This window comes from Argentina anserina, chromosome 4 (genome assembly GCF_933775445.1).
Source record: "Argentina anserina chromosome 4, drPotAnse1.1, whole genome shotgun sequence".
NCBI lineage: Eukaryota > Viridiplantae > Streptophyta > Magnoliopsida > Rosales > Rosaceae > Argentina > Argentina anserina.
The window spans coordinates 17,307,882-17,330,585 of record NC_065875.1 but is presented as its reverse complement, the minus strand read 5'-3'; the positions used below and the strand labels follow the sequence as shown (position 1 = coordinate 17,330,585).

At 37.9% G+C, this 22,704-nt stretch overlaps 4 protein-coding genes across 5 annotated transcripts; 1 reads left to right on the top strand and 3 right to left on the bottom strand.

The window, feature by feature from the left end:
* Positions 1 to 185: 185 nt before the first annotated feature.
* LOC126791420 (DNA-directed RNA polymerases II, IV and V subunit 9B) lies at positions 186 to 2,519 on the bottom strand. Its single transcript, XM_050517873.1, has 4 exons — positions 2,410 to 2,519; positions 2,244 to 2,319; positions 1,355 to 1,513; positions 186 to 570 (listed from the first exon to the last, which is right to left on the bottom strand). Exons 1-4 carry the CDS (start codon positions 2,436 to 2,438, stop codon positions 490 to 492), a joined length of 345 nt encoding a protein of 114 aa, XP_050373830.1. The 5' UTR covers positions 2,439 to 2,519; the 3' UTR covers positions 186 to 489.
* A 2,798-nt stretch (positions 2,520 to 5,317) lies between these two features.
* LOC126791068 (uncharacterized) lies at positions 5,318 to 7,087 on the top strand. The gene is made up of 2 exons (XM_050517468.1): positions 5,318 to 5,419; positions 5,933 to 7,087. Exon 2 carries the CDS (start codon positions 6,021 to 6,023, stop codon positions 6,810 to 6,812), a length of 792 nt encoding a protein of 263 aa, XP_050373425.1. The 5' UTR covers positions 5,318 to 5,419; positions 5,933 to 6,020; the 3' UTR covers positions 6,813 to 7,087.
* A 1,220-nt stretch (positions 7,088 to 8,307) lies between these two features.
* Positions 8,308 to 10,191, bottom strand: LOC126790110 (outer envelope pore protein 16-2, chloroplastic). Its single transcript, XM_050516249.1, has 7 exons — positions 9,983 to 10,191; positions 9,779 to 9,830; positions 9,539 to 9,616; positions 9,337 to 9,368; positions 8,921 to 8,954; positions 8,698 to 8,765; positions 8,308 to 8,592 (listed from the first exon to the last, which is right to left on the bottom strand). The coding sequence occupies exons 1-7, from the start codon at positions 10,133 to 10,135 to the stop codon at positions 8,449 to 8,451; spliced, it is 561 nt and encodes a 186-aa protein (XP_050372206.1). The 5' UTR covers positions 10,136 to 10,191; the 3' UTR covers positions 8,308 to 8,448.
* A 516-nt stretch (positions 10,192 to 10,707) lies between these two features.
* LOC126790109 (uncharacterized) lies at positions 10,708 to 21,907 on the bottom strand. 2 transcript variants are annotated; one of them, XM_050516248.1, is made up of 24 exons: positions 21,608 to 21,904; positions 19,361 to 19,441; positions 19,147 to 19,246; positions 18,980 to 19,064; positions 18,841 to 18,890; positions 16,884 to 16,963; positions 16,664 to 16,723; positions 16,401 to 16,500; positions 16,220 to 16,297; positions 16,051 to 16,118; positions 15,852 to 15,920; positions 15,673 to 15,750; positions 15,499 to 15,594; positions 15,099 to 15,169; positions 14,867 to 14,944; positions 14,661 to 14,754; positions 14,381 to 14,479; positions 13,036 to 13,244; positions 12,834 to 12,948; positions 12,562 to 12,693; positions 12,362 to 12,469; positions 12,175 to 12,284; positions 11,973 to 12,083; positions 10,708 to 11,878 (listed from the first exon to the last, which is right to left on the bottom strand). In XM_050516248.1, exons 1-24 carry the CDS (start codon positions 21,650 to 21,652, stop codon positions 11,356 to 11,358), a joined length of 2,640 nt encoding a protein of 879 aa, XP_050372205.1. In that variant the 5' UTR covers positions 21,653 to 21,904; the 3' UTR covers positions 10,708 to 11,355. The 2 variants fall into 2 exon arrangements, 1 of the variants encoding a protein (XP_050372205.1); XR_007671665.1 differs by lacking the exons at positions 10,708 to 11,878; positions 11,973 to 12,083; positions 12,175 to 12,284; ... (2 more) ...; positions 12,834 to 12,948; positions 13,036 to 13,244 and having other exon boundaries at positions 14,420 to 14,479; positions 14,661 to 14,749; positions 21,608 to 21,907.
* Positions 21,908 to 22,704: the final 797 nt, after the last annotated feature.

Sequence of the window (22,704 nt, the reverse complement as noted above, 5' to 3'; positions counted from 1 at the left end):
CATGTCAGATCGAGCTGTTAGATTCATCCTCTTTACTACCTTTCCCGAGTGTACTCATCTCATGATTAGCTCTTCCAAATTATTTGTTGGGAAGATGAGAAATGAACAACGACCTGCGTGGGAGTGAAATTGATCCTAACAAGCCATAGCTAAGAATGACAAGGGCGAGCAAGCAAGGACTGTTAAAAAGCTATACAGGTTAAAAAGCCTAAAATGTTATAACCAGACTGTTACATTGACAAACCAAATAGTAGGGACATCGAGATACTACTATTCTGGCAAAATCCAGTACCTGTTAATGTCAACAGATGGTCTAAACACATGCAAACCTAGAACTAAGGGATCCCAAAACTAGTGTCTGAAACGACAGCATCTCAGGGCTTGAACAGTACAGCTTAGAATTTTTCCTACACAACTTGGACCTCAACCCAATTACATATACCATAACTCCCAGCACAAGTGCATTGGACTAGATGAAACTCCAGCATATTAGTCCCTCCACCGGTGGCCACAGCTGGGATTGCAGCAAACAAAGAACAACGTCATCCCCTCCTCTCCTCTAGCAGTTGCCTGCGCATATATAAGAACTTGCACATTAGAAACACTTCTAACAAGAAGAGATTGTTTAAGATAGGAAGGAACTTTAAATATGACAACTCAAGGATGGGAAACATGTGGAGTAAAATCCTACCCTATATGCGATGTACAATCTGACTGTTCACTATCAAGTGAAGATGTTTATACCATATTTATGGACATGAAAGGCTGGAGTTATACAAACCCCGAAAGAAGAAGAAAGATAAAAAAAAATATCATGAGTTTCCTATGTTATGTTACTACTCAACGAGTCAAAGATGTCCTAATGCCAATTGCCAAGTGACCACTGATCTCTGACATTCAATTGAACTTGAAATCATCTGGCAACGTGATACGATGTATCAAGAGAGAACCACAACTTTGCCAAAGATAATTTTCTCCATCATGCATTACTAAAACATAGATCAGTTAAAGGTTATATCAATTCAATGTCTTATCAGGTGGATTACTTAGAGATACACTGTTAATAGGCTAATCTAGAGAATGTCTTTCCAGATGCATTACAAAAGTAGCTAAACCAGTCTACAAGTGGAATAAGCAGTATTTCTATATCATATTCTAAGTCGCATAGAATTCCACCAGTTAAATGGTAAAATTTTGAAGCATCACCAGGTGAAATTTCAACTGAAAGGCTCAATGTGTCTTAATATAGGATACTGTAACCTCCGTTCTATGTATTTAACTAACAACAAAGTAAATTGAAAAGGCACAAGTAGACATAAAATGTACATCCTCATCTAAAGAATCAGCTTTTAACCTGAAAGAAGACAGCTTCTCCATGCTTGCACAGAGCACAGCGCACAGCTTTCGTGCGAGGTAGAGTTGGATCTGCAGCTACATCTTGCAAGACTTGAGTGCGTTCCCCAACAGAGTGGTGTATCTCATTTCTGTAAACACAGTTGTTCTCAGCAGGCTCCTGCAAAACAACACGTAAACTCTAGTAAGAAAATGAACAAAGTGCTCGAGGAAAAGATCTATAATCAGAAAAGATAAAATCCTTCAGCATATAAAATGGCTAGAGCAAATATCAACAATAGGCTGAAAGTAGAATTTAGAAGGTAACTCCATAAAGCATCTGCCTCAGGTGTTTAAGTCAAGTGACTGGTGAACTTATAAACTAAGTCTACAAATATTCACACATTGTCAGCACAACCCCGTAAACAAAAGAAAATGATTAGCAGCAAACTGAAGTGACCCTCTAAGAAAACCTGGTCAGCCACAGATAGTACAGATGAAGAAATTCCCAAAGCACCTCACCAAAAACATGAAGAAAACCCTTTTCTTGAAAAATACTTCAGTAAAAGCCAGAGCCCAAGGTTATATCAAGCAATTACTTCATCCTAAAACTAGCTTCTCGAAAGTAAGTCTTAACCCTTCTTCCCCATAGCAGCTATCTATCGTGTGAATTAATGAATAGTAAACTCAATCACCATTCAGCAGTGCACAGATTTTAAAAAATAAAATAACTTCACCCTTCATAGAGTCAAAGTTAGAACCTTTGGTCCATATCCAGTACTTATTTCAATAATGGGAAATTGGGCAATCTACATTTCACAGAGGCATTAGGGATTTTGCAATTGTCATCAAAATAACAAAAAGTAGTGAGAGACAAAATAAAGAGGAAATAAAGAAAGTGAATGAGATACCTGGTGATCGCAATTGCGGCACGCATAGAGTAGAATCTTCTGCTCCTTGTCCTCCTTTGGGTACAGAATGTTGTTGCTGCAAAACCCATTTATAAAATCAGAAGCGGATTCCCGACAACAACAAAAAACACAAGGGTGGAGAGAGAGAGAGAGAGGTGTTACGGACCATTCGCGGCAGAACTTCATGGTACTCATCTTGGGAAAGCCTCGGTGGGTTTTGAGAAGCGGCTCTGTTTCTGCTTTGGTATTAAGCTCTCTGCTCTTGCTTCACTGCGCGCACTCAATAGTTTCAAGGGCTCGCAAGAATAAGTACTGAAGGGCTCCTAGGCCCTTATTTGATATTTGTTGTAATTTCAGGGGGTAACCACGAATAGACACATATATATTATATGTGTAATGCTAATTTGCTATGCTTATTGAAGTTTGAAACCATATTTGGTTGTTGCTAATTTTGTGTGTTTGTACTAATCTATAAGTACACCCAAATTGTTTTATAGGGTTTATCATTTTTCTTCAGCATGAAATCACATATAACATAGTAATAGATGTTAGAAGAAATTTATTATTTGGTTCAGATATTAGAAGAAATTAAATATAAATTCTATTGTCTACTTTTGCATAATATAAAATCCATTATCTAGGACTTCATGCAACAATTTACTCGAGGAACCCAAACCAAATTTGAGATGTGAGTTATTAGAGCAGACGTAAATTAGGTGATAGAAATGTGTACTTTGTGCTCTAAACATGGTTCAATGACGCTTAGCACTTAGCCTTTTGATTTTTTTGTTACTAAAGTATTAAACGATTCCGTACATGTGTACATCGAATTAGATAAATTATCACTTATAAAATAATAATTGGATGTTCTCAAATTTCATAATACTAAACATGTGTATATGATTGTGAAAACAAAAATATTTAGCTCCCTCTTATCATATTTTACTAATTCTGGTAACTTAAGATCTCTTGTTTGCTGCACAACAACAACTAACGACTATGTAATGGCTATTCAGGTCTTTATTTTTAATAAATCAAGTGATTTGGCATCAAAGTTTTTACTAATCCCCCAGTATTATTTACCATTCACTAGAGGCCGATTAATTTTTTTTGTTTTGTTTCAAGGGCTTCTCATAAAAAAAATCTATTTTGACACATGAAATGAGAAAACAATCAGGTTAGATTTCAAAATTATAAAAAAGTCAAATAATCATATTTTCTGAAATTGTTGCATTTTTTTTTCTTAAAAATTACAAGTCGTGCCATTGAGATTTTCCGATTCTTTGTGCTCTCGACGACTCCGCCTCCTCCACTTTCCAAACTCCATCTCTGCCGTTTCCGATTCTATGAGATTAAGATAGTGCATTGGGTGCCCAGAGAGATATTCAAGGTGCCCATAATAGTTCTGGATGCCCACATCAGATATTTGACAGTTTGTTTTTTAGAAAATTGATGTCACACTAGCTATCACATTACCTATCACACTACATGTCACACAAATTTTCTATTGTGATCGATAGTGTGATAGATAATGTAATAGACAATGTGATAGCTAATGTGATATCAAGTGTGATATGTAGTGATAATGTAATAGGTAGTGTGGATGGAGTTATGACATCACATTATTGTTGATATTTGGATCATATGAGTTGATTTGAGAAATTCAAGATCACATAATAGACAAAGGTTCGTTATTTACTAGTCATTATTTCTTCTTCTTCTTCTTCTTCTTCTTATTATTATTATTATTATCACAACATAGTCACATAAAACAGTGTGACAACGGGTGTGATAGTGTGTGTGACAGCCAATGTGTCAGCGGGTATAATAGGTAGTGTGACAGCAGGTGTGATAGGTAGTATGAAAACACGTGTGACAACATGTGTGATAGCCGGTGTGACAGTGGGTGTGATAGGTTAGCACTTAGCAGAGTCCTGTGTTTTTAATAAATAGTAGTGTGACAGCAGGTATGACAGGTAGTGTGACAACGGGTGTGATAGGAGGTGTGACAGCGGGTGTGATAGGAGGTGTGACATCAGGTGTGATAAGTAGTGTGACAGCAAGTGTGACAGGTAGTGTGACATCGGGTGTGATAGGAGGTGTGACATCAGGTGTGACAGCGGGTGTGACAGTGAGTGTGACAGGTAGTGTGACAGGTAGTGTGACAGATAGTGTGACAGATAGTGTGATAAGTAGTGTGACAACGACAGTTAGTGTGATAGGCAGTGTGACATTGAGTGTGACAGATAGTGTGACAGCGGGTGTGATAGGTAGTATGACAGTGAGTGTGACAGTAGATGTGATAGGTAGTGTGACAACGGGTGTGATAGATAGTGTGACAGCGAATGTGATAGTGGGTGTGAAGGTTAGTGTAATCGGTAGTGTGATAGTGGTTGTAACATGTAGTGTGACAGAGGTTGTGACAGTGTGTGTAAATAGATAGTGTGACATGTTTTGTGACAACAAGTGTGATAGCGGTTGTGACAGTAAGTGTGACAATTAGTGTAAGAGGTAGTGTGACAGTGGTTGTGACATGAGGTGTGACATGCCGAGAAGAAATGTGGAAATATGCGAAATTTTGTTAAAATTCAAATGAGATTGGTATAAGTATGCTCAGAATGAAGAGAATAGCTAGAATTAGGGAACCTTGAGCTTCGGTTTCGCCGGAATTGCTTGGAGCACCGCCATCGATGGCGGTAACCCTTTGCGATGGTTGTTTCGCCTTGTACGGTTGGTCGATTCGGAGTGGATAGTATATCAAATGAAAGAGGGGAGCGAGATATTTCTAACGGTACCAATTTCGTCAAAATCTATCGCCGGACGAAAAAGTTATAGCTAAAATTAGAAAGAAAAAAAAAAATAGAAAAACAGTTCAGAAATTTTTTTTAAAATAATTGTTTTTAATTTTATTGATTTTTTTATAATTTATATTTAAATATAATAATTTTTTTATGATTAATTCATGGGTTTTTCTAACGTGAGATGTTACGTTTTTATAATTTGCCTTTGTTTTAAAAGAAGAACCGACTAGATACTTGAATATTGATAAATAAGGGTTGGCTTTTCCCACAATATCCCGAATCTTTGAGCCCTTATTTGTTCAAGCTCGCGCACCATAAACCCCAAATCCACGGCCCTTCTTCTTCTTCAAGCTCCGGCGAACAAACCCAACCAAGGTATCTTCTTTCTCCGTCATTCGTTTTCTCTAATTGCCCTAATTCCTCTCTCCGCGCCACAATTTCTTAGTAGATCGCCCCTTAATATGATTTCAACTCCAATGCTTTTAGGGTTCTCTATTATTTGCCAATTGAAATTTTGGGTCTTTTGATTTGCATATTTTCTTAGCTGAATTTTAGTATTAATTGAAATTAATGCTGCACAGGGAACAATATGAAGCGATTTTTTTGATGTGCTAAAATTGTTGTTAGTTTAGTTTAGATCGATTTGCAGCTTAAATCTAATACCCTGAACGTATGCTGTAGCATGACAATATAGTAAGTTTCAGTTCTATGTTAGAGTTTACAACTTGAGTTTGAGCTTCATGTCAATCATGTGGGTTGAGTTAGGAGTTTGAAATTGTACTTGATATTCACTTTCAGAAAGATTGTAATTGTTTGTTATATTGATGTTTGTCGCCCACACTGGTATACTTGATGAATGTGGATGATCTCATTGCTGTTTAAATGCAGGGTGTTAAGGACTGTGGTCAGGATAGTTTTCACGGAACTTGGGTTTGGTCTTTGAGGGGAGGGCAATTCTGGTTATTCTGATTTGGACATGTCGAGTAAGAAAGAAGAGAAGGCTCAGGCTGCGGGTGAAAGGATCAAGGCACAGGCCTTGAGTGCTGCGAAAGGTCTTAGTCGAGCTCAGGCTGAAAGGGCTGCTGCTGCTGCTGCTCGTAATGTTAATGCTTATGGGCAGAAGGAAGAAGGACCCAGCAGATGGCAGGAGAAAAGGGAAGCCAAGAGACAGATGTATCTGATGAGTACTGAAAAGGCAGTGAGACTGGGTGAAAGGAAAGACCTGAAGGCTAATGTATCTACTGTTGGTACTGCAGCTTCACAATGCCAGAAGTGTTTCCAAACCGGGCATTGGACATATGAATGTAAGAACGAACGTGTTTACATCTCAAGGCCCTCTAGGACTCAGCAACTGAAAAATCCTAAACTGAAGATGAAGGTGTCACTATCCTACGATCTTGATGTTGCAGATTCAGATATTAAAAAGGAAGAGAAGAGTGAAAAGACATCGAAGAAAAGCAAGAGGAAACATAGAGGAGGCTCTGATTCTGACAGTGATAGTGAAGCTTCAGTTTTTGAGACTGACAGCGGGGAATCATCAGTTACAGGTTCTGATTATTCTTCTGAAGGGAGTAGTTCAGGTTACAGTTCATCGTCTGATTCTGAGGAGGAGAGAAGGCGTCGCAGGAAGAAGAAGAAGAAGCAAAAGACAAGGCGTAAAAGATACTCCTCATCGTCTGAATCTTCTGATTCGGAGTCAGCTTCTGAATCTGATTCTGATGTTAGGAGAAGCCGGAAGAAGAGCAAAAGGCACAGCAGAAAGCGTTAAACTACTAGAGTATCTGGGCAGAAGGAGAATGTTGGTGGATGGTTCAAGTGTAGCGTGTCTCACCAATCAATTGATGAATGTTAACAAGCTATTCCATGGAACTAGGTTCGATTGTGGGGTTTCCAAGATAAATGATTATGTCTGTTATCAATTCTGGCCAATACATCCTTCTGGATGTATCCTTGGCATCTTTTTCTTTTCGACTGTTGTTTTATTTGAATTTGTACTGTAATACATCCCTTGGTTACTTCTATGAATTTGAGCTTTTCTTGGTAGATTTCCTTGTTAGTGCTAAAGTTTGAAAATTATGCATGTTGTGTTATAATAAATTATATTGTGGTGGTGATGTTTCTTTTAGGGTGGAAAAACTGAAGCTTATTAATGACTAGGAAGATCGGGTCTTGTTCAGGTATGTATGGGCGGAAAAACGTCCCAGACTACATCAGTAAAGGATTTCAAAACCAAAAGCTGCTTATCTATGCGCGATAGAATTACATGCTCTTGGCGCAAATAGAAGTTTAATGTTTGGAGTTGGTGCCAACATGATTTTGATGTCAAGCACCAAATTACTGAGCTCCGAGAGATCGTCTTATGGAATGTGGACTGTGTCTAACCTTCACTGTCCTCACTTAAACAATCAGTCTCAATGTCAAACAATATAGATCGGAAGTGATATCCTACACGAATAAGAGATCTTATACGAACAAGAACGTATGACTGGCCTCTTGCTTTCCCCAGCATGAGCAGAAGCCGCGAAACATGTGCTAGAAGAACTGAGTCCAAGTTTTCCCAAGAAGAATCTTTAAGGACCAAAATATATGATCATTCTCTACATGGTAGTGTTTACATATGAGCTAGAAGAACTCAGTCCAAGTTCCCAAGAAGAATATTTAAGACCAAAACATAAGATAATTCTCTACATGGTAATGTTTTCATGGTACCACCATGATAACCGGCCCAAGTTACCGAGTTATATAAGCCCCTCTGACAGGACTATTCTGAAGGAAGCCAGTCTCTTGTTTTCATGGATTCCACCTTGGTAGCCATGATAGAATGACACATCAAAGGTGCAAATGCAACCAGTTTCCATTTCAACGAAGTCATTGCACTAAACATAAAAGAGTTCTGCAAAAGTGAACGAAGAATATTTTGAAAAACGTTCTCTCACTGACTACTAAGCCTCTAGGGAAAGTTCGTTGGCATATTTTGGCCAGTTAGAACCTTGAGTACTTGAACGCTCCGACGCAATCATCTCAATAACGTATTATTTGTGTGATCCAATCATCCAAAGAACTTCAGTATAAGGTAAGGTGTAAACCGGCTGATACACTCCTAGATACCAAAGGAGTGAATGAACTTAAATCACCATCAACAATCAACATGCCTTTAAACAAACCTTTTCTCTAATGTCAAACTGTGATACTACAAACTCGAAGGGGTAAATGAGCCACAAAGAAAAAAGCCTGTGATCACACACGGCCAATATTCCAAAATTAAAGCAACATTCCTAACTAGTAGTCTACTTCCTGGAACAAGAGATGGAAACATTTACATCTCTAGAGCTTAACTATAAAGAAGACATCCAACTCTTATTAGAACAAATATGACCCAAACGTACATCAGCAACCTTAGCACCCTAAAATATTCCCGAAAGAAGATTTGCAGCACTGGAAATGGCAGCTCCAGTAATAGCACATTGCACAATCTGCTCATGGGAGGAACAGTCGGATGTAAGTGCGAGAGCCACACCAGTAATTGCTCCAGCAACGGCACTGTTTTTCTGCACGGAACAAAGAAATGGCGTACAGTTCTGAATACCATAGGCAGGCATCTCACACACTAGTTACTTCACAACCTACAAAGGACAAGGAAAGTGAAGAATTACCCAGTCATGGGCTCCACGAGCCTCCTTCAGTCCATAAGTAAGGCCCGAATACACCCCCGCAGCTAGTCCTGCAATGTAAATAAGGTATCAGCTTGATTCATAAATCATAAGCATCCCATCGCAGAAAAATATGCATGCAATAAGTAGTTTGTTAACTATGTAAACCTTGTAGATCTCATGCTCATGCTCTAAAGCAATTCATGTCAAACTAAATTTCACTTACCCCATTGAAGGGATTCCTTTCCTGTGGACTTCACCTGAAATTAAACATTGTACGTGAGCCCTCATCAGTGACTACCCATCCAATGATCTAAATCAAGAGATCAGAAAAATAAACCAGATCACCGCATCCACATGCAAGCCAGGAAGCTACAATCACTTATTGCAGAAACCGAGGGTTCCACATTAGGGTACAAATATATATACACAGAAAGCAAAACTTTAAGTGCTGATTCTACATTACCAGTCTTGCAGAATTAACCAACCAACGCAGTATCAGGATAACAATCAATAAAGTCCACACTGTGTTTTACAATCTGAACCACACTTGGATTTAATGGATCCCATGCCTTAAGTTTCAATGTATGTCATTTTGATTCATAATGAGTTGGATTTTTTATTGTTAGGTTCCGAACTCACCATAGCTTCAAGAGATTTGCTGTTGCTACCACCTACAAGATAAATAAACGTACAATCACTTGGAGAGGCACCCCATTATAATGAACAAGTAATTGATTTCTGGATAAGAAATCACTAATTCGCAAACAAGACTGGCAGCACAAGACAAAGCCACGAACTAATTAACGATGAAAGAAGTGGAATTGAGGAGTGATATAAGTACCTCTGAGGTCTGGGAAGCGATTCCTTTTATGGCCTGAGACTTCCGGCGGCGTCCCATTACTTGAATCAAGTCCTGAAGCTAAAACACAAGTTCAGCACAGGCTCTTCAACATTTCACGTCATGCATGATGAGGTTAAGAGGTGCAAAACTGCAAACCGCGCAGAATAACAATGGAAAGGGAAGCAGGAATAGACATATATATAAATATAGCTGGTTAATACGGAGAAGAGGAACTAGTACCTTCAGTGGCTGTGAAGTAAGCCTCACGTGACACAGCCTGAATAGCTCCGATCTGTACTGGCCGGACAGCAAGCATGGTTAAAAGTATGGCATGTATTATGGTGTCTACTGTCTACATATATATTGGACGGAGACATGAAAACAAGGACGCTATGAGAACTGTTTCTTCTAAAAAATAACAAATAGAACAGAAATGAAGCGCACCCCGGCGGCCTTGACAAAGCTCTCGGCGATGCGGTTGAGGAGAGGGTGGCCGAGATCAAACAAGCCACCCTTCTCAAATCCAGGGAACTCAAACGACGACGGCTTTGATGAAGCCTCGATGTGAGTGTTAACGCTGCCCCCGCTATTCAACATGTTGGATTGTTACGATCTGTTCCTTTTTCAGTGTAAAATGAACAAGTAATAAGAGATGGATGAGAAAGCATAGTGCAAGAAGAAGAGGTAGCTAAAAGGAGGCCGGAGAGTGAGTCAGTTTGAGGTTGGAGCAAGTCAGCTCGGACACGTATTCGTGCATGCCACCCCCTGCCTACGTACGTGTCGTGTTTCCTATAACCGAACTGCGCCCTTCGTGGCGACTCCTGAGAACTGCTTTCATCGCCACCTGTCCGGCCTCCTTGCTTGCTTCCAAGTTCTTCAAACACTCTTGCAATCCATTTTCCTTGATTACGTTTGGTTTGTTGGGTTTAATCCGTGGAGATCTTAGACCTATGCAAAAAAGGCTGGTGACTTGTTCAAGCAGGAAGGAGCGAGAGCGACTGTTAATTATGAGAATTTTAACTATTATTTTGTAATCGAAACATTTTAACAGATTTCAAGCTTCTGTGAGGGACTGTTTGTAAATCCATGATATCTATTTCAATGTCCTCGGGGAGGTAACACGAAATATCTTAATGAATCAGTTATCACCTTCATAATATGAGTTTCAAAACGCTACTGAACACAACTAGAATTCCAAAATTTGAATTCCTAGATAAACAGAACACATTACAATTACTGCCCCGGTTTTGGGCTTGGACACAATTAACGTACGATCACTCTAATTTACACTGATCTACAAAATCAAGATATCACTCCTACATTTCAGAAAATTAGCACCTGACCTCACTCGCTAAACCCCTTCTCTCTATAATAATCAGAACCATAAACCGCCACAAAAAGAACATGAAAGGGGCGAGCACATAACTTTTGCCCCGTCTATCACAAAACCAAAAATGATCAAAAATCAAAAGCAACTTGTTAAGAAAAGCAAACAGAAAATTGGATATAGTCAATGCTGATGATATGTTTTACATAAGCAAAAACTTCAAGCCCCAAAAGGCCAAGTGAAGACTTGATAGGCCCACATTGTGTGTGATTTCCTTTTCATCTTTCCGCCCCTGCGATGGCACTATACAGTATTTGCTCCTACCAACGCGATGGAAGCTATAGACCACATTCATCCGCTTCTGTCAGCTCACTCTTCTCTTCCACAGTATGCTAGGCTGGACCCACTTCCGAGAACCAAGCATATTCGCTAGTTGAAGAACCAGCACAAACTAATAATCCCAGCCGCTATAATAGTTCTGAAATAGAACTTACGAACCATTTACGGCCATTTCAGGCGAGGATTTTGGTGGTATCAACGGGCAGTCCTCTGCGCCCAACTGTCTATTCTCCAACGTTCCTTGCAAGCAATCAGAGCCTCTAGAACTAGCAGGCTCATTCTCCTTACGATCCTTCTCATCTGAATTGTGGTTATCAGAGCAGCTCCTACAAGCAGCAGTATCGTTCTCTTGATGTTTCTCATCATCCGAGTTCTTAACCCCATCAGCCGTTCGACTACAATGCATACTGATTGCAGCTTTCTTATTTGGTAGCCCTGACGGGCTTAGAGTTGTACAGAAAGCAGCAAAAACACTATCTTTTGGCTTTGAGTTTCTACCCAATCGTTGCCTCTTGGTTAGCTCAGGCTCCCTATCCTTAGAAGCCAATTTCCTCTTCATTCTAAGGGACTCCATTGTTCCTTCATCTTCTTCAGAAGTATCAGTCTGCTTCTTGGGCGGTGGCTTATAGTCTTCGTCGTCCTCATCATCATCATAGTCTACCAGCCCAACAGACCTTGGACACAAAAATCAGTAAGAACATGTGGCCTGTATAGAAAAATATTCAGAAATTGCAATTCTTCCATCCCCTACACTAGAGCAGGCAATACCTGGATGGTGGTTGGCTTGCAGCAACTCCATTAGATAAAACAGATTGAGGTTGTTGTGTCTGTACTTTTTTGGCATTTGACATGGATGCAGATGCTGTGTCCTCTTCATCACTAGTAAAATTCCATATTGAGCTATGTTAGCGAAATTTAGCTGCTGCTAACCTCTTTCAACACTCATACAGAAGTTCAACAAAGAACATACCTATCCTCATTAAAATAGTCTTCTTCTTCCTTCTCCAACGCACGCTCATCACCTCGTTTTCTATTCTCTGACACGTCATTGGTTCCTTTTGTTCCAAAACTTTCAAGAAACTGCAAATGCAACAGTCAGATACGACATCTTACAAGTTACAGAATATATAGGAGAAAATTCAGAAGCAGCATAGCACCTGCTCATGTTTAACTTTGAGACAGTGAACGGATGCCAAATACTCAAATTTGACCAACTGAATCCAGAATGAGTCAACTAAGTATTTAATCAAAGATTTCAAATTTTCCTGCAGAAAAAGACATAATACATTAATATACACCAACACAATGGAAGAAACAATAAAGTTCCATAATACTAAGCTCTGAAATAAAATGGCACCTTGCGGATGTACTCAAAAAGTTCCAAAACAGCTGAGTTTAGCAAGTTATATCGATTTCCATTACCAACAAATGCATCGACAATTGGCTTGAGAAGGTTGTTCCTAACAATATGATTTATCAAATGTTCATCCTGCAGTTCAGAACATTATTGCCTCAATTGTTTAGCGATAACTTAAGCATAAGACAATGAGTACATATGGCGCAGAGAGAGAGAGAGAGAGAGAGAGAGAGAGAGAGAGCACAACAATGCTAAAATAAAATTAAACTCACATGACGGGAAAGTATGGTGCGAACAAACCGAACTGCAGCAACAACTAGATATTTTTCCCGTCTTTGTGTAAGCAGCAATACTTTATCTATAACATTATTCAATAGAAAGTTGCACCTGCGATGAAAAAAAGCCAAGCATTCCACATTATAAGTCAGCTGCGGAAATCAATTCTGAATTGCGCACAGGAATCCAAAATATTACTTTATTCTGTATGGATGGTGTAGAACACAAAAGCAAAGCAATTCGCATATGTTTGACAGTACTTCAGGCTTCGCAACAGTCTGAGTTTCAACTCTTTCGCCAGAGCATGAAGACAACTGTGCATTCCCTTCAGAAGGGCATGATGCTGTTATAACGTCAATCAACTGACCCAGATGCTTCTCATAGAAAATCTCGATGATCGTATCTCTCTGTGTGACGACAAGAAAAGACAATCAATAACCAAGTGATCCAGGTATATGTGGTTAGGAAGCCTCAAAAGGAAATTATTTTTTACATACAAGTTTTACTAACAAGATTTTCCAACAATTCAGCAGACATAATTAACTACAAATCAACATTCAAAATGTTACACATGCGTAAAAACTTAAAATGTATTGTAACTCTAAATAGAATATGACCCTACATAAGAAAACATATGAAGCTTCTACAATTTTGCCAGTGAAGTCAGCAAAGTAAAAGAACCAAAACAGACCTAGAATCAATGGGGTCAGGAAAATTAACAACAGATAAGAGCGTCATCGATTTTAACCCCTTTTCCAATACATTAATTTATCATAGATTTGATTGAAGAATATTTGATCAATGATAGCAAATAATTGAAGCACTCCGCCATAGAGAAGTGACACAATCCATTACCCCGGTAAAGTTAATTCCCAAAAAATATTTCAAAAGTCAAAACCAAAGGCAGAAAGCCTCTAAAATGACTCAAACCACCTCCGTCAGAAAGCCTCTTACTTCTAATATCACCTATTGTCTCCAATGGACCCATTAAAAGGCAAAACCAGACAACTGCCAATGCAAACAAGTTCAACAATGGGGATAAAAAGGGTGAAATTCATGCTCCATCTTACAGTCTACTTTTTAAGTAACTTAATTTTGGCTTCAGTAACTTTTTATCTTCTGTAAGAATTTCAACTGAAATAGAAAAGGACACGGTTACAAATTACAGGGAGTGGATTTTATTGACTTATAAGAGATGTCCACAAAAGAGAGAAATATATGCATGCACAATATACGTGTGTCATGCCCTCCAACCCGCTAGGACCTAGAAGTGAAATGACTGGTAGGATGTACTCAATCACGCGAGAGCAGTTTGGCATTGGACTCAAGAATGTTTTACGTACAATAAGGTAAATGAGGAGAAGAAAGAAGAATTCCAAGAAAGTTGACCGCAGATGAGGCCATTTAAAGAGTAAGGTGATCACTCGTTGACCATCCACAATTCATGCATTTCAGAAGAATAAGCAGTACAGCAAGTACATATTTCTTGCCCAACTTGTGTATATAGTTAAACATTCAAATACAAAGTATAATAAGAATTTACCTGTGCTCCTGACAATGTGTACGAATCTAGAAGACTACGAAGAATTTCAAGAAACTGGCAGTGCGTGTTCTCTCCAAAATCTGTAATCATTCCTTTAACCTGCAAGCAGAAAATCGAATATTAACACTGACAGGGGGAACATAAACATGCTTTCAATATCTTATGTATTTAACATCCAACTTTAAATTATTTCTACGTCTGTAAAGGAGTGATACGCAAATTTCTGTAGGCCAGGTGCAGAACATTACATATAAAGATACATTGATCAACAGATACGTACCAATAGACCTAAAAGTGGAATCCCTTCCTGGCGAACAACATAGGTACGAAGAAGGTTTGGATCCTGGTTCATGAAAAGATTAAGAATATCTGTCCTGCATCCATCATAATCACTTGTTGTGAGGAAGACATATAAGGATGAATGAAAGGAGAGCAAGAAGAGGCAGACTTACAAAAAAAAAAACAAAACTTTATAGCATGACTAACCCAGTTAATACAAGCCTCTTGTCTTGACTTTGCAAAGCATCACTTACAATGTCAAAGATTCCTTCATTCACAAGATCCCTAAAAAAATTTGTGATTTAAGTTAGGCAAAAAAAATCCTTGAGAAAATATTTATAGTTTGCTAAATCGAAAAGATAAGCAGCCCAAAAAAAAAGACGGGTCATGAAAGATAATGATAGACAACAAATATTGAAAAGATTTCAGAACTGCATACCTAAATAGCCGAAGCTGCTGAACCATCTGCAGGCTCTTGCTTAGGCTACAAAACTCATGCAAGAAATATACCTACATAGTGAAAGAGAAAGAAGATATATGTGAGACTTGGTCAGGACCAATAGAAATATAACCAAAGAGCTATAGCCACATATTCCAAAGCTACTAAAGTCTGATGTCACTATCATGACCACAATGATGTTTACACATCGAAATTCTGCCAACTAGATTCGGTAAATTACGGACAATGATGTCAAAACAGTAACTACACAAACCGTTGATAAACAATACAAACTATTTGATTTTATTCTTTGAACATATGGAAAGTTTCATGGATCTAAATGACAGAGTACAAATATAACAAAAGGATTGAAAGGGTACTAGAATAATTAAAGGATTACCAAATTCTTTTTTGATTCTGCAGATATGGATTGTGACCTTAACCTAGCAAACAATTCCTGAATAAAGGTACTGTCATCCTTCAGCAGGGAAACAACCTATAACAGAACAAAAAAAATTAGGCATAACATCACAGAGAGCTTGATATGTTTAAGGAATAAGTACTAAACTCTTACAATCGCATTATTTCCATGAATTATTGAATTCAGATTGGCAACTGTGCCCTCATCCAACACTCTAGCCAAGACAACATCCTAAAAGAAGTACTGCAGAATTAATATTCCCCGCAGCCAAAAAAAACTAACAGAGAGAGAGAGAGAGAGAGAGAGAGAGGGTACAAATAAAACAGCCAAACCTTTAAATAACCAACTTTGTAAGTCTGGTGTATCTTTGACAGAACCAAAGAATCTTTAATCGGTATGGCCTACACGAAGTGGGTCAACAAACAGCATTAGATAAAGGGAAAAGGACACCAATGTCATGTATGTTTAAATGCCTCCAACCGCCCTCCCTTGTTACCAAATACCAATCACATGGCAGAAGCAAACTCTTACCTCTTTGAAAACAACATGCTCTTTTAGAAAGTTCCGGTAATGTTGGACTTGAGGTACTTCAGGATCATCTGCGACCCGAATTTCAAGAAATTCAGCATTATTATTCATATGGCACTATGGAAGAGAAACCTAATGAACCAAGAGAACGTAAACCAACAACGAAACTCACACTCAAGGGAACCAATTATGTCCATAATTAAATCATCGCCAAATATTTTCTCAAAGATTTGAGGACTATTCAGCAGAACTGCAGGTAGAAAACACACAATCACTAAAAAAAAAGTAACTTAAGAAATGATCCTATTATGTGCAATACTTTGTGGATATAATAGTGTAAAAAGGATACTTACTGATCCCCCTTACTATTTTGTATAGCATGTGAAGACCATCAACATTTTCCAAGTCTTCACAGATTCGAAATAGACCCATAAGCTTACGGAAAAAATCTTGCTGATGCAAACAAAAAGAAAATCATCAGAGAAAAAAATGATAAAAGCAGCTATAACAAGAGCCAACAAGTTGTAGTGGAAAGTTACAAAGACACACATATGAGAACAGCAGACCAGCTTTAACAATTGCTTCTTATTATAATGAGAAACCTACAAGGTCTTACATCATTTAGTATCAGTTCTGTCAGTCGCATCTGATCAGCAATGCCACTCTCAGCCACAGTCTGCAAGACAAAGATATATGCATTATCATCCTTCCCATGTATGATGAAACACAGAAACAGTGAATGAACATCATATAAAGATCAATAGAAAATCAAGTGAAAATATGAAAGCAACAAAGATAGCAGACAATGATTAAAAATAAGAATAACTGACTTGCACCTTAAGGATTAAGGGAAGCGTAGATAGCTCAACTGCAGGCAGCTCCCTCAACTCACTGTTCGGATTGTGAAATGTCTCGTCTACAAATAACAATTAAGTGAGTGAATAATCCCCAAATCAATTCTTCTGTGGCATCAACGGTTTTATTAGAAAAGATATCAACATTCAATTATAGTTAGAGAATAGATGAAGGCACAGCAAGTAGTAAAGAAAAGGAAAAGAGGTCGAATAAAATTAAACAACACCCCTAAAAAGCTACAGCATTTACCCTTCCCATCAACAATAACATCTTATACATAAAAGTCTATTCAAATAACTTCAAAGCACTGCTTCATAGACACAATCAATCAATTCTAAAGCCACGAATGCAGTAGCATCAAATGCTTTCCTTATCAACCATGGCCAAGATAACATGTAATAGTGTCCCTTCCTGGCCAAAACACATCAGTATTAGAAAAAAAATTCAATATCAACCATGGCCAAGATCTTTGCATAGAATAACTTTTCCGTTTATTGATTAAATATTCCAACAATTAAAATTCAAGTGTTATGGGTATAACTGCATAACAGTAAAACAATTTATATACTATCTTAGATATCTCAAACCATTATCCACAACTCCTCCATGTTAGAAAAAAAATATAACTTAAAATTACCCACCCCAAAAGTAGGTGAGGAAAACATTCAGTTGTTAATCTTTGCCAAATAAAAAAAAAATGCAAATTAGCCTACGCGCAAGGCATAGTGAGAGTGATTCAAACAAAATTGAGATAGATGCATCTCTTTCAAAGTCATTTTGCATAACAGAACTTTAATTACCCAATAGTTGGCTAACATCTGACAATATCAAATTACAAATATACTAAAGCTTCAGAAAACTTCAATAGGTTATATTCCTTCCACGGGCAGCCAAAATGTGATCAATCTATTCCAACCAAAAAAATGGAAATGAATCTGTTGCATAACTTTTAGTTCTTAATTTATATGGATAATAAACTGTGACATCCTTCTGCTCTGCTTCTAGAATTTGTCTTTGAGGAACTTTTCTAGAAGTTGCGAAAAAACTCTTGCCAGATGCAGCAATGGCCAAGAAGTTTTTACAAAGTCATTATTGTAGTCAATTACTGGCACTCACTTATCTAAGCGCACATCATCACATTACAAATATGAAATTAGAGGTTCTCTTTCTAGTACACAATTCACACCCAAAAGGGGGATTGGTTGCTTGGAGAAGTTTTTATAGCCAACGAAAAAAGTTGTCCACTACCCAGTGTCAATGCCAGAAAAGAAACGGCTTAAGACACAACTGACTTCCATAAGGGGGTAGGTAATGTGCTCCAAAGCAGAATAAGTCAGTGAATCAATGCTGAAAGCGGAGAAGCAAGAATCATTTATGAGTGAGTTAGCGCCAAAAATGAATTGACAAGCAGATGAGTTATCTAGTTGGCTAAGCCTATGATGAAAGCAGATATATAAACAGTGTCAAGTGGGAGATCAGTATAGGTTTCTTTACTTAACTCAGAAAAATATTCGACTTTGCTCAAGCAATGGGAATCTATAGTGCTAAGAGAAGTTATTACATAGCCAGTTATATTCGACTTTGCTCAAGCAATGGGAATCTATAGTGCTAAGAGAAGTTATTACATAGCCAGTTAACAAAGCTGCAAGATACCTAATGTTAATGCCTGCAGGACGCTTCTTGAAGACTTAACCGACATTAGATTTTGTATACGCAAAAAACAGCAAAGAGGGCAAAGTACAGTCTTCAATAGAGAAGAAATATATGAAATCAAATCTAAGAAAACACTTTATACAGGAATCATATATAATGTCCAACTGTACACTATAAATGGGGAAATGAACAAAAAAAAAAGAATGTTCAAGCAAAATATTTTAGGAAAAAAAAAACATATCCAGTTGAAGATCAGAGGCACAAAACAATTCAGCAGATACTTACTGTTGAGAGAACTAAAATGCAGATTTCTTTGCACACTGCATATGTTGTCCCTGAATAGAAAAGCAAATAATTAGTGGATTAAGAAGGTGCAAGACCTATATTATAACAAAGAACAAGGGAAAAATATTTCAGCCATTACCATATGTAAGAGCAGCCTGTAGATTCCTGGAAGCTGAGTGCTAATTCTGTAGAATACTCGGGGTCCCTCCATGAGATAATTGTATCTGCAACAAAAATTTCCAAATTGAAGAATTCATCATCTAACATAACTTCAGGACACCTTGAAAAAATTATAACATAACTTACCTTCTTGCTTTCTGTAAATATCATCTGAGCTTATACGATGGACAAGTAATGTCTCATTATCGTCTTCATCAATAACATACAAACCCAGTTCTTCAGACCTCTGTTACAAAATTTGAATTTTTAATCAAAATGTAAAGCAGTTTCAATCAATCAATTTCACAAATTCATCATCTTTATAGATTAAGAAAGAGCAAAATCAATCAGATTAACAAACCTCCATATAGTCAATAGTGACATGCCCAGTTCCCTGATCATCCCATTTTCCATCTTCATTCAGACGGTAGACCTTAACACGCTGGGAATTGCAAAAATAAAATAAAAAATTAGACAAGCACGAGACACATTAAGTTTAAAAAATAAACAAAAAATAATAAACATCAATATTTAATTAGCTTGGGAGTTATGGCATTATGACACTACCTTCATGAAGGTTATTACTAGAAAAAAAAACACAGTTGTAGAGGGGATAGAAGACAGCAAATGGAGTGACATGTTCTACCAATATGATGTGCATAAAATATCTATTTCATATGCAAGTCAAATGCAGAGGCCTCATAATAACTATACAATTGAGATAAAGCGGGTTAGTAAGGAGTGACACGAATACATGAACAAACACATGAACTAGAAAGCTGGGTGCCATGGGGACAAACATGACACTGGCAATGTGAACGAATTTTATCTTCATAAAAATTACCAAAATGATGACATCAACAATGAGCAGTTGAAAGAATCTATCCAGAGTTCCTTCTTCTTCCGGGAAAACCCTTTTCAATTATAGATTTGGATCAGGTCAGATATACTGTTTATACTGATGTAATGATTAATAATTTGAGCATGCCGAAGGACATTGCTTGCCACAGAAGTTTAAGGTGATTAAACCACCTATATTACTATGCATCACAGATGGAACTAAATTTAAGACCACAAAAATATTTAATCTGTACATGAGTGCATTATCATGTCATAATTATTCCTAGGTTTACTAACATGTCCCCAGCATGTTGGTGCCTCAAAACTTTATCAACTCCAGAATCATTAAATCACTGTAATACCATAAAAGAGACCATTTCCAAAACTATGGGATGAAGAAAGTAGAAGAAGTTCTAAAAGCTCATAATTCATATAGAGATACAAAGGAGTGGACAAAATAGAGATTAAATATAGAAGAAATGATGGAGAAAATTCCCATAAGACAACTTCAAATTAATCATATCACTTTCCATCTAATAAAGATGATGAATGCAGTTAGTTGGCTTATCAGGATATCAAGTTTGTTCAAATACAGTTTAATAGGATTTTCACATTAGCCTCCTACAAGAGGTTGTCCTTACATTATACTATAACTGTCCAAAAGCGAGTTTTCTACCACAATGAATGAAGCTTTAGTGTGCCATTGAAAATTTGTACAATCACTATATGTCAACAACTCGTCACTTAATTGCTAGAGAAGACCAATAACTCCACATGAACAACATGACAGCTAAAAGCAGAATTCTTCCAAATCTTGCAGTAGCATGATAAAGACATCACCAATTACAAAAAACTGCTACGAAACTAAACCGCAAGCCACCTCCATGGGTCAATAGGATATCTGGCCTGGAGCTTTAGGAGGATCTGAGGATGTCAAGCATAGAGCTCGGGAACTCCCACAAAAGAAACTCAAGCACACCTTTCAGTGTCCAATAAGCTATCTAAATTAGGCATAAGCGTGGGCAACAAAATTCACATGTTGCTCCAACAAGCTGCGCACAAAAAAGATTTCATACATAGTGCGAAGTCAATGCCACAAATGAATGCCATGGAAATCTCACCCCCAAAAAACTCTGCACTCATATTAACACATTATTAACCTTCAACTAGATGTTCCTTCATCACCTACACTGAGGCCCCTCGAGATTTCACCAATTTCTACTCACATGAGTGAACCTTTAAAAACACACTCTTCAACTCTTAACAGTACCTCGAACTTCAATTCAATCCTTCTAAGATTCAAAAAGCTACTTGTACTTATCAAGCTCCTTGATCGTTACTGTTACAGTATCTAGAAACCTACAGTCACCTTTTAAATGAACACCACTTACAGAAGTTAAAATACAATGCAAAGTGCCCGAGCCAGCACTTTGCTACAGTATCCTCACAGCTCCAGCTGACTAAATAATATGGTTCAAAAATACACTCTGTTTTCATGACACATTAGGAACAAAGCAACTGTTTGCACCGAAACTCTAACCGAATCGAACTCACTGCTAGCATTCCCCAGCTCTGCCCCCAAATTCGAAACAAACCACTACTCCGGTGAGCACATAGTTTTGCAGAAAGCATAATGAAAATCCACAATTGTAACTAAAACGAACCAAGCTCGAGCTCAAAAGCTCAATAACAACTAAAAGCACCTAATCCAGTGCAAATTCTAGGTCAAATTGCTAAAGCTTCCTAATTCAGATAGAGCAAAACTCACCTGCATCGAATTGGCGTTGGTCTGTGACTTCTCCGGAGCGCCCATGGTAGCTCCTCTGTACGCGCCTCGAATTCGACTGAATCGGAGCTGAGGAAGCGAAAATAGAACAGAAGAAAACGCCGAATTAGGGTTTTCGGTTGGGGAAAAACCGAGGAGGGTGGAATGAAGGTAATTAGGGTTCCCGGGGATCAGCAGAAAACCCTAACCGCCATTAACGTAGCAGAGCGAAGCTTTGGAATCTCTCTCTCTCTCTCTCTCTCTCTCTCTCCGCTTTTTTATTCCTCTCTGCGCAAGTGTCTATTGCCCCCGACCTTTGATAAGAGAAAGAGAGAAAAGTAGGAATAAAATTACGCATATGTGAGTAGGAAATTAATCTATGCCCGTTATGTCCTTCTGTGTTGTCCGAAATTACGCGGGAGCCATTTGCCCCGCGCACTTACTGTGCCAGCGGGCTACTGTTACTGGTAGAGGCGCACGCGGGTGTTTGTGATTGGTTGGCGTTGCTGTGACGGGAGCTCGGGTCACAGTCTTTGGTTTGAGATGATTGAAAGAATCTAGTTGAGATGTGAGGTGGCGGAAAACGATTGGTGCAGTGATTAGAGAGGCTTGCAGTCGGTAATTGACTCCACATAGATATTTCCTTTTATAGAAACAATTTTTCATTTAGATTCCATCAACACTTTCTATTTGAGTAGTGGGAGATTCTTGCTCTTTGAGGCTGGAATTGGGGACTCTCTTGATGGTGGTTTGCTTCTTTTTTTTTTTTGAGTGATTCAGACGGTGGTTATACATATAATTAAAATATTAACGAGTGTGGTTTGAAGTTTGAACACACACCATAGTAAATGTATTTTTTGCATTGACATTTTGATTGAACAAGCGTTTGAGATGTCAATGGTTTTCTTTTCAAGTAACGAATACATAACTTCAATTTTGCCAACTCAATAACTCTAATAACTCTTTTAGCAGTCAAAAAAAATCAAAATACATATAATAGCAAACTTCTTCTACCTTAACTTATGATAACATCAATCTGAGTGATCAAACTTAAAGCTATGTATTAAATCTTGCATTTTTTTATCATCTATTTTCCCTTT